Source organism: Schistocerca gregaria, chromosome 5 (assembly GCF_023897955.1).
Source record: "Schistocerca gregaria isolate iqSchGreg1 chromosome 5, iqSchGreg1.2, whole genome shotgun sequence".
NCBI classification, from domain to species: domain Eukaryota; kingdom Metazoa; phylum Arthropoda; class Insecta; order Orthoptera; family Acrididae; genus Schistocerca; species Schistocerca gregaria.
The window spans coordinates 380,058,385-380,070,728 of record NC_064924.1 but is presented as its reverse complement, the minus strand read 5'-3'; the positions used below and the strand labels follow the sequence as shown (position 1 = coordinate 380,070,728).

The window sequence follows — 12,344 nt, the reverse complement described above, 5'->3', positions numbered from 1 at the left end:
CAATTATTACTGTTTATGACAGGGATAATCTTGTTTACTTCAGTATTACGATTAAAAAATTATAGTTTTTATTCTTCATTTGAGTGGCTATAGTGTCCGTAGTTTCTTTATAATTCTTGAGGGTATTTTTGTTCTGTCGTTGCAACTACAAAATATGCGCATTTTTGTAGTTGCAACGACAGAACAAAAATACGCTCAAGAATTAGAATTTTTAATTGCTTGTCTGCAACAGTGCATATAGAGGATACAGGGATAATTTCAAAAGCCGAGGAGAGATATTAATACTTCTTCTTCCTAGATTAACAGTTTTCATTTTAGTTTCAAATGCGCTAATTGTTGTTGATTAGTATCATAGTCTGCAGCAGCAGTGCTTTCCACTGCCTTCTGTCTAATAGCCTTACGACCACCTAGGGAAGTGAATGGTACGTCACCTTCCCACATTCCATCAGTTCCTCTACTTCTACATATATTCTCTCTCCTTCCTCGTTATTTACTTGTGATATATGTAAACGTAAACTCCGTAGACAGGCCCGTGGAGGGCCCATTAGCATCTACCGACTCCTGTTCCATCCTCTGCCAATTGCATCACTGGATGCGGTATGCAGAGGCTTAGGGTCAGCACACCGCTCTCCGGCCGTTGTCAATTTTCGTGACCTGGAGGCGCTACTATTCGTTCAAGTAGTTCCTCATTTGGCATTACGAGGATGAGTGCGCTTCATTCCACCAAGAAAAATTCTTTGGCGCTACCAGGAATCGAACCTGGGTCCTACACATGGCGTTCATTTACTTATATCTTGGGATATGGTCATTACAATCTGCAGGAAAATGTTTTATTTTGGTCAGTCCTCAGAAGAATAATTCCACAACTGTGTTTCTCATAGTATCTGACTCTGTTATCTACCTTGGTGCTTATAGCAAAGGAAATACTGCTTTTACCACAGTGCTAGCCATAAGCCAGACTGTTTAGAAACTAGTGACCGACATATTTTCTCTTACTATTGTGGGATTATTACGATCACACATTTTCTATGATTTATTTTCAGTCTACAAGTTAACTAAGATCGCTATGGGAACATTTAAAACTTTATATGAAGCGCCACTGTGCAACACCTGCTAAGCCTTACACGTTAACATCTGCCCTTTTCTTTTTCAGAAACCCTTCGTATGTATCCGCCCGTTCCAGCTCTCAATCGAGAGGTGGTACAGGATTATAAATTGCCAGGACACGACTGCGTCTTGGAGAAAGGGACTAAGGTGATCATTCCCGTCATGGGACTCCACCACGACAGCAAGTTCTTTCGAAACCCTGAGAAATTCGACCCGGAGCACTTCTCTGAGGAGCAGAAGGCATCCAGGCATCCTTACAGCTATCTACCCTTTGGCGAAGGGCCACGAATTTGCATTGGTGAGTCACTCAATCTTCACATTTTATAAACTTTTTACATAATCTGTATGAAAATATTTTCCCGTCTAGTGTAACCGACGCAGAACTATCGAGAAAAACGTTAATAACACAGGTATGCAGCACATTCATAGATAATTGTTGTAATGGATGGGGCTGGATGGCCAGTATGTTGGTTGGTGGAACTGTGTTGTTAGTTTCATGAGCAAACAGTTCACCACCCTTGGTGTGGAAACAGAGAACGATGGGAGGAATCCTAGTAGCCATCCACCATATCGACTTGAAAAAATCGTTGTTGAAACATACATTTTATTAGTGAAAACACTACATCAATCGTAACGACACTCTGTCGTGGCAACAGCCTCCAGAACGTCTTCTGAAGACAGCAGGATGGAAGTGCTCTTGTAAGCAGACGGCCTGCAGTCTCCGCCTGGACAAATGGTGATGCCAGCGACTCAGCGGGAACGCTGACGTGAGGTGGGTGTGGCTACTTGTGTGTCGACTGGACTCAATCTCGCAGCTCAGGGCAGGGCGTATCAAAAGGTGCGGAATCCAGCCGTGGATCCAGAAGAGGAAGACCCTGCCCCTGCAGACGGAAGCTGGCAGAGACAATACGCCCACGCAGGAGAAGGTGGTTGCTCGCTTGCACCGTCCTGGTCTCGAACAGAGGTAGGGGGCTGGCACCGACTGGAAGTGAGAACAGCGGTGGCCCAACTGCTGGAAGGCTCTAAGTCCACAACATGACTCAGAGCCAGCAGTAGGCCTGCAGTTAATGGAGACCCAGTCTCGTGGTGGTATTTTGTACATCCATGTCAACCTGTAGACTGGTATGGACCTCTCCTCAATGTTTGCGGCTGCCAGACTGCATGCATCTATCCCAAAAGGAGGGGTATTTATACAAGCTTGGTACATATTTGTTTTTCAAAGGCGTCGATTCTCTTCCCTTAGCCCCAACAAAGCTTGCAGCTCGGTCTTGAAATACTCAAGCCACCGCACAGCTGTGGAGCTGTCTTTCTATTGTGTTGTCGTCATTACGACGCTGAATCCTCACCTGGACCGCAATGTAGTAACTGCCTGGTGTCGAAAGTGGCAATTCTTGTTGTATCAGCAGATAACCCTGACATGAGTGGGTTTGGTCGGCTCTGGTTGGCCCGCTTCCACGGCCTCTTGCATTAGCTGTGCCAGCGTCATTGTTATATTTAGTACTGTCAAAAAGTTGTGGCGTCAGTCTGTGTTTAAAATACTCCTCAACTAACTGATAAACTGGTGCCTACTATGATTTTGCCAAAAAATCCAGGAACTTAAGTACCTGACGTTAATATACTTAGTTCAGTGGAGATGAACGTCAGATACTGGAATACTAAATCACACCAAATTTACAAACACTACTATTATTGCTGTTGTTATGGTCTTAAGTCCAAAGACTCCTTTGATGTAGCTTTCCATGGTGGTCTATAAGTACTGGTACTTACTTCCATTTCAACCTGTATACTGTATCCGTGTCTTTTTCTCCCTCTATAACACCCCTCCAACCCACGCACACACTTCCCCCAGAACCAAATTGGTGATTCTTTAATGCTCCAAATTGCGTTGTGGCCTTCTTTTAGCCATGTTGTGATATGAATTTATTTTTTTCTCCATTGTGGTTCAATGCCTCCTTATTAGCTATTTTATCTACCCATTAATTCTTCGGCATTCTTCTGTAATATGTCATTTCAAAACCTTCTCTTCTTCTCTGGACTGTTTATCGTCCGTTTCACTTCCAAAAAAATCTACAATTTGGAAAGACTTTCTCACATTTAAATGCGTATTTGATGTTAAAAAATTTAATTGCTTCAAAAATCATTTTGTTACTATTGCCAGTTGGTTATCGTCAGTTACTTTGCTCTCCAAATAGTAAAACCCAGCTACTACTTTTAGTAGGTTGTTTCTTAATCTAATACCTCACAGTCCCATGAATTAATTCGACAGCATTCCATTGTTCCTGTTCATCTTATAATTTCTTTTCAAGACGTTATCTATTCCGTTCAGTGCTCTTCCAAGACCTCTGCCGTCTTAAAAAATACAAAGCCTTCTGAAAAAGTAAACAGTTTTCGTTTCTTCTGTCTGAACTTTAGTTCCCTTTTCAAATTTTCTTTGGTTTCGTTCCCAGCTTAGTCAACGCACAGAGTGATAACGGATCGCAAGCTTGTCTCACTCACTTCGAACCGCTACTATTTCACGTACTTCGACTCTCACAACTGTATTTGGTTTCGGTACAAGTAGTAGATAACCTTTCGCTCCCTATATTTTATCCCTGATGCTATGCTCATAGTTAAAGTGAATCAGCAACACGTTATCTGTCAGAAACTGTCAGAGATCATGCTGTTTTTTGCGCAATTGTTCAAACTGATTTACTTTTATTAAAAAAGAAGAAGCGCTACTTATTGATTAATTTAATAGACTCCACTGAAGCAAAATGTCTGGAATCGGTAACAAAACATTAAAAATCGTATGACATAATATCTGTGAAATCCGTTCATAATCAAAACGTCTTCGGTCCCGGGTTCGATCCCCGCCACTGTCTAAATTTTGATAAATAATCAGCATTGGCGGCCGAAGACTTCCGGCATAAGAAGTCAGCCTCATTCTGCCAACGGCCTTGTCAAAGAGGGCGGAGGAGCGGATAGAGGTTCAGGGCACTCTCTTGTCCTAGGGGTGGGAAATTGCCCCTAAAGGCGGAAGAATCAGCAATGATCAACGATATGAGGATGCAGAAGGCAATGGAAACCACTGCATTAAAGACAGTAACGTGAATCCACAGGACATGTGGCCTGTAGTTGAAGAAGTATCATGATGATCTCTCCATTAGCAAAAGATTCCAGAATAGTCCCCCCATTCGGATCTCCGGGAGGGGACTGCCAAGGGGGAGGTTACCATGAGAAAAAGATTGAATAATCAACGAAAGGATAATGTTCTACGAGTCGGGGCGTGGAATGTCAGAAGCTTGAACGTTGTAGGAAAACTAGAAAATTTGAAAAGGGAAATGCAAAGGCTCAATCTAGATATAGTAGGGGTCAGTGAAGTGAAGTGGAAGGACGACAAGGATTTCTGGTCAGATGAGTATCGGGTAATATCAACAGCAGCAGAAAATGGTATAACAGGTGTAGGATTCGTTATGAATAGGAAGGTAGGGCAGAGGGTCTGTGACTGTGAACAGTTCAGTGACTGGGTTGTTCTAATCAGAATCGACAGCAGACCAACACCGACAACGATAGTTGAGGTATACATGCCGACGTCGCAAGCTGAAAATGAACAGATAGAGAAAGTGTATGAGGATATTGAAAGGGTAATGCAAGATGTAAAGGGGGGCGAAAATCTAATAGTCATGGGCGACTGGAATGCAGTTGTAGGGGAAGGAGTAGAAGAAAAGGTTACAGGAGAATATGGGCTTGGGACAAGGAATGAAAGAGGAGAAAGACTAATTGAGTTCTGTAACAAGTTTCAGCTAGTAATAGCGAATACCCTGTTCAAGAATCACAAGAGGAGGAGGCATACTTGGAAAAGGCCGGGAGATACGGGAAGATTTCAATTAGATTACGTCATGGTTAGACAGAGATTCTGAAATCAGATACTGCATTGTAAGGCATACCCAGGAGCACATATAGACTCAGATCACAGTATAGTAGTGATGAAGAGTAGGCTGAAGTTCAAGACATTAGTCAGGAAGAATCAATACGCTAAGAAGTGGGATACGGAAGTTCTAAGGAATGACGAGATACGTTTGAAGTTCTCTAACGCTATAGATACAGCAATAAGGAATAGCGCAATAGGCAACACAGTTGAAGAGGAATGGACGTCTCTAAAAAGGGCCATCACAGAAGTTGGGACGGAAAACATAGGTACAAAGAAGGTAGCTGCGAAGAAACCGTGGGTAACAGAAGAAATACTTCAGCTGATTGATGAAAGGAGGTAGTACAAACATGTTCCGGGAAAATCAGGAATACAGAAATACAAGTCGCTGAGGAATGAAATAAATAGGAAGTGCAGGGAAGCTAAGAGGAAATGGCTCCAGGAAAAATGTGAAGACATCGAAAAAGATATGATTGTCGGAAGGATAGACTCAGCATACAGGAAAGTCAAAACAACCTTTGGTGACATTAAAGGCAACGGTGGTGACATTAAGAGTGCAACGGGAATTCCACTGTTAAATGCAGAGGAGAGAGCAGATAGGTGGAAAGAATACATTGAAAGCCTCTATGAGGGTGAAGATTTGTCTGATGTGATAGAAGAAGAAACAGAGTCGATTTAGAAAAGATAGGGGATCCAGTATTAGAATCGGAATTTAAAAGAGCTTTGGAGGACTTACGGTCAAATAAGGCAGAAGGGATGGATAACATTCCATCAGAATTCCTAAAATCATTAGTGGAAGTGGCAACAAAACGACTATTCACATTGGTGTGTAGAATATATGAGTCTGGCAACATACCATCTGACTTTCGGAAAAGCATCATCCACACAATTCCGAAGACGGCAAGAGCTGACAAGTGCGAGAATTATCGCACAATCAGCTTAACAGTTCATGCATCGAAGCTGCTTACAAGAATAATATACAGAAGAATGGAAAATAAAATTGAGAATGCGCTAGGTGACGACCAGTTTGGCTTTAGGAAAAGTAAAGGCACGAGAGAGGCAATTCTGACGTTACGGCTAATAATGGAAGCAAGGCTAAAGAAAAATCAAGACACGTTCATAGGATTTGTCGACCTGGAAAAAGCGTTCGACAATATAAAATGGTGCAAGCTGTTCAAGATTCTGAAAAAAGTAGGGGTAAGCTATAGGGAGAGACGGGTCATATACAATATGTACAACAACCAAGAGGGAATAATAAGAGTGGACGATCAAGAACGAAGTGCACGCATTAAGAAGGGAGTAAGACAAGGCTGTAGCCTTTCGCCCCTACTCTTCAATCTGTACATCGAGGAAGCAATGATGCAAATAAAAGAAAGGTTCAGGAGTGGAATTAAACTACAAGGTGAAAGGATATCAATGATACGATTTGCTGATGACATTGCTATCCTGAGTGAAAGTGAAGAAGAATTAAATGATCTGCTGAACGGAATGAAGTCTAATGAGTACACAGTATGGTTTGAGAGTAAATCGGAGAAAGACGAAGGTAATGAGAAGCAGCAGAAATGAGAACAGCGAGAAACTTAATATCAGGATTGATGGTCACGAAGTCAATGAAGTTAAGGAATTCTGCTACCTAGTCAGTAAAATAACCAATGACGGACGGAGCAAGGAGGACGTCAAAAGCAGACTCGCTATGGCAAAAAAGGCATTTCTGGCCAAGAGAAGTCTACTAATATCAAATACCGGCCTTAATTTGAGGAATAAATTTCTGAGGATGTACGTCTGGAGTACAGCATTGTATGGTAGTGAAACATGGACTGTGGAAAAACCGGAACAGAAGAGAATCGAAGCATTTGAGATGTGGTGCTATAGACGAATGTTGAAAATTTGGTGGACTGATACGGTAAGGAATGAGGAGGTTCGACGCAGAATCGGAGAGGAAAGGAATATGTGGAAAACACTGATAAGGAGAAGGGACAGGATGATAGGACATCTGCTAAGACATGAGGGAATGACTTCCATGGTACTAGAGGGAGCTGTAGAGGGCAAAAACTGTAGAGGAAGACAGAGATTGGAATACGTCAAGCAAATAATTGAGGACGTAGGTTGCAAGTGCTACTCTGAGATGAAGAGGTTAGCACAGGAAAGGAATTCGTGGTGGGCCGCATCAAACCAGTCAGTAGACTTATGACCAAAAAAAAAATTCTCTTCCTACTACGCTAGGAATGTGCATAGACAAATAAAAATTTGGGCCACACCAGTATGTTTTGAAATGAGGCTACACAGTTCTTCTGGGAAACTTGAATGGGCAGCAGTTTTAATGGTACTTCCTCAGTGGACAGAATTCTAATTTTTATTTATTACTGTGTCAAAATTTTATTTATTTCCAGAGGAAACCACGTTTGTATTCTTTCGCAGATTTTAACATCTCAAAGATTATCTGTTGATCGACATGTTGCGTTGTGGTCGTGTGCTCATTCAGGAACGTGCATTGTCACTCAGTGAGTGACAATATATGGTTCTCATTTAGGCTGAGATCAAGCACTGAATATTGATGTGAAGTTGATCATTTGATACGCTTAAAGCGATTCATGTAGTAATACAAATGTGATTGCATAATAAAAAACATAAATTCCTTTACTTTTCTCGTTTCCATTTATCAGTACTGCTTAATATGTTTATTTATTTATTGTTCCTTTTTTAAGTTTGCTGTTAATCCTTTTAAATAATACACATATTTGCCATACAGTAGTACAAATCCTGTAACATAGGCATTATGGTGTTTTTATTTTGTTTTGATTTTGTTCCTGTACACTAAGACAAATTTTAATACGAAAATGAGACCATTAAGAAGTCAACTGGCATTAAATCTGCTAGAACTGACGAAATTCAAATACAAAATTCTTCGTAGATGTATCCACCATTCCCTACTTTGTATCTCTCCACTTTACTGTCTGAAACAAACTCTTTGCTACATTTGTTGTTTGTGTACCACCGAGTATATTTCTTTTTGGATGACAGAAAGACCACAACTCCTTACCATTCACCTACAACAAAAAGTATGGAGATCGCTTTGAATTGAAAAATAAGCTACATCATGATCGCCATACTCCTGGAACGAAAACGGACGGACTAAATGGTACATGTGATCTATATACAATACATCACTCTATTCGAAAAATATCTTGTTCACATTTGGTTGAGTTACGACGGTTAACCGATTTTGGCTCTATTGAGTCGTCTTTGGAATTAAAAACACAGTAATCACGAATATGCAAAATTACTGTTAAATTGTTCAACAGTTATAAAAACATTAAAACCGGCAATGTGAAGAGAAATATAAAACTATAACTAGTATTTTGTTACGAAACTAACGTGTACAGCACACTGAGTATTTTGTTATGTTTCTCTATATCTTGACCTTTTCAGTATCTTAATAACTATATTTAATAGTAGTTTTTGTATTTTATGGTGTTTTAGTTCTGATGATGAATGATTAGATTAGTAACTGGTCATTGTCATAACTCTGGCAAGTGTGATCAACACATTCGTGAATAAAAATTCATTCTATTGAAGTATTAAATCGAGTGTTTTGCGAAATGTCGTCCGACAAACGACGGAATGGAAACTGACCAAGGAGTATATGACTAGTACTTAAATTTCAATTTTCAGTTCCGTACTGCTCCTATGAGAGAATGGGCGCTGTATGTTGGATATATAAATTTAAAAAAAGTACTTCAGTATTTGTTTGTTTTTAAGTTTGATCCCTCTCAGTGATTGGTATGAATCAATACTATTTCAGTATAAGTAATTGTTTAGAAATATTTTACACTCCTTTGTCGAATGAATTCCTTTCTGGGACGAATGAAATTACGTCTTCGATTTTTTCCCAAAGTTTACGACTGAAAGTTTCCCAGAATGAAAAATGTTCCTGTCATAGCACAAAAATTTTACCATTATTTTGACACTAAACCGCCACAGCTTGGCAACCGATGTTAATTCAAACGATGACTGATCAGGTACAAGATTTTTATTATCTTCCTAACGATGTTGCTTGAATAGGGCATTATTATTCTGGATTATCTTCAGTCATCTGCCTGGTATGGTTGATCTGCCCTATATAGCCTACTGTCACACGTGTATCGCTACCACGACAAGGTCACATGCTTGAAGGAAGGTTTTTGTTTAATTTTTTAGTTTTTGTGTGTTTTATTAATTTTTTTGTATACATATAAGACTCTATATGCAAAGATAAGAAAACAGCGATATAGATTTAATACAGTGCACAAAATAACAGCAGACATAGATATAATGCCGAGTGAAATATTAAGTACTGTGCGAAGTTCATGATAATATATTTATGTAGTTTATATTATGTAGATAAATTTACGATACAACCAAATTACCCAGACAAACTTACTTAAAAACTTACTACATCGCAAGCTGAACGATTCGCACAACAAATAATAAATTACTGAAAAGCATACATCTTGTTATTATATCTTGTCTTAAAATTCTTGTCATTGTTTATTTGAAGTATGCAATAATAAAAATGAGAAATAAAGAACCGCCTTTAGGAAAACTCAGGTGAAAAATTTCGGAATGAAATAACGCAACAGCCAATCCGAAATAAGGATGGGTATGATTGGCAGAAATAAACAGAACAACCAAACAACGTATGCATGACGAAATACTATCAATTTCTCATTCCTGTAACAAAATAAACGAATTTAAGCTTGTTTTGTCCGAAAATATAACTCATACAATGTAGTATAGTATTATTTGAAGAAAACGCAGTAAAGCATTTTCCGTTGATTAAAAATAAGCTGAAATTCTTTGTGACAATTATTTTTACAGGAATTTCCAGGTTAGTTAAATTTTCTGCGTGGTCATCGATAAAGCCTTAAATGCTCGTTCAAGCAGCATATCATTTCAGACAGGGCTGGGTATGGTTTTCATTTGGTGCATGAATTGTTTTGCATGTGGTGCACAAAATCTTTAACTTATAAATAGAGAAACAATAACCAACTATAATAACTAATTTTCACCAAATCCAAATGCAGGCTTCAAACACAACGCATTTCTGCGAAACACATTTTCATCAAATGCGTCACTTTTCGGATATAAGACCTGAACGATGAAAGATTTTTGCAAACGGTTCTTATAATTACCATAAGAATATATTTGTTATTTTCATCTGTATCACTTTAAACCAACCCAGATCGTGCGATTTGTATAAAACCGTATTTTCCGTGTGTGTTATGTGCTACTTCTGACCGTTATGCCGTGGCACGATTGAAACTTTGGCAAAACAATAAGACGACTTTTAACTACCAGGGCTTGTCTGCCTCCTTACAAAATTTGAACCGATTCGCACAAGTTTGAAACATAGAAGTGGCACGCGTAAAAAAATTCAAAAAAACATGTTAAAAGTGTTTTCTTTTTTTGCACGTGAAATCTAAATAAAGCTATATTTTTAGTATTAAGTTTTCAAATTTATGGTGAGAAGGGATTTTTATTGATTTCATTCACTTTAAACCGTTTGCACAGATACTATTTACGTAAGATTGACTTTTACGAGTTACATTTAGCTCGGCTTTAATCTATCGTATCTCTACAACAGATAAAAATTATTAGATGCAAAAAGTTTAAGTTTAACTTTATCCATTTATCTACAACCTTGCAAAGTTAGAACCGAATCGTACAGGTTTAAAGTACAGAAGTGGCGCACTTCAGAAACCTCCAAAAAACGCTTTTCTTGGACGTAAAAACCAAATGAAGCACAGTTTTTTAAACGGTTAAGTCTTATCTAAGTCCGATACACCGGTGGACGTAATTAGAACTATCAGTCTCGTTCCAGCCGGAAGTTCTTTAAGAGTGACTCTATCCGCACGTAATATCCGAACGAGGGTGACTGCCTTTGGATGTAAAATCCGAACGGTGCTATTAGCTGAGCATTGATTTCAACCCAACTCAAATCTTTTGAAAAGAGAATGAATCGATTCGCACAATTTCCCTGGGTGCCAACGTGGGTTCGTCTATAGCTGCAGTAAGACAGGTGCTCGAATGGCTATACAAATCGACGCTGGTCTGAGCTTTCCATACATAAGTATTTGTTACAGCGCTCCCACGGTATAGCACAACATTATCAGTAAAATCCACAATGAAGTGATGACACATTTATTTTGTTGCAGGCATGCGTTTCGGATTGATGCAGGTGAAGTTGGCACTGATACAGCTGCTGTCAAAATTTGACTTTCTGTCCGTTGGAGACAAGCAGTCGAATCTACACATGGCTCCCAACAACATCGTTCTGACACCAATCGGCGGAATCGACCTGAAGGTGGAGCGAAGACAAGTGGGTGCAAGTTGAAAACCCACATTCGACAGCTTGTAGCACTATAGGATGCTCGACCTAAATTCAGATAGTGTGAAAGACTGTGTAATCAAGTACTGACCTAATCTTGATGTATTACACTTAATGAACTTAAATGTGTTAGTTAACAGTGATTAATTCCAGACGTTGGATTCTGAGCAAAAGACTGAAATTAAATTTACTATGGAACTCAAAAGCAATAAAACTGTACTCATATACTTTCCTTGTACCTTTACTCAAGCAACCAAAAATCATGATCAAGAAAACTGAATAAACAATACTCCCTCACATTAAATATAGCTTCTATAAACTTATGGTACCAATGTTGTAGAATAAGTATGCATACTCCTAGACATGCATCTAAATGCTCAAAATACACTGACTTGTCCAACTCATCCAACTCGCATTAATTTCAGAAAAAATAACAACCCTAAACACATTTACATCTGCTGTGAGTCTTAGATACCAGGTGGGTGTGGTGGCCAGTCAGGAAAACGCACATTTATAGTATGTTCACGTGTACATCTTATAACGAAGGTTTTCAAGTCTCTTCACATTACAGAAAAAGTACTTTTTTACTACTTGAAAAGTTAGAATCTACGAAACATGGTTACTGTAGCAAATAAATGGGAGCATCTGTGGGTACTCTTTTATAAGTAATCATAAAAATTGTTCGGAGAAATGTAGAGCAAACACTACATTTATATCCTGGAACCGTTCAGTGACAATGTTGTCGTAGATTGACCAGTTATAATATTACGACTGGCGCAATTTTCATTTAAAGAGAAAGCTTGGAATACATTGCTTTTCCAACTGAGAGCCTTATTTCATGTAGCAGTATTTTTCAAAGATGTCCACTTTGGCTGTATATCACCATCACTTTCCAAGATTGATATTTTCTCTCTGCAGTGCAGTGTGCGTTAATATGAAACTTCCTGGCAGATTATAACTGTG

At 39.1% G+C, this 12,344-nt stretch overlaps 1 protein-coding gene across 1 annotated transcript in view; it reads left to right on the top strand.

Moving 5' to 3' along the window:
- LOC126271907 (cytochrome P450 6k1-like) overlaps positions 1-11,608 on the top strand; it is a 33,524-nt gene extending 21,916 nt beyond the window's left edge. Inside the window, exons 4-5 of the mRNA XM_049974296.1 lie at positions 1,154-1,405; positions 11,209-11,608. Coding sequence (XP_049830253.1) covers positions 1,154-1,405; positions 11,209-11,387 — 431 coding nt within the window. The 3' untranslated portion in view covers positions 11,388-11,608. The remainder of the gene's footprint in view (positions 1-1,153; positions 1,406-11,208) is intronic.
- The last annotated feature ends 736 nt before the right edge of the window (positions 11,609-12,344 follow it).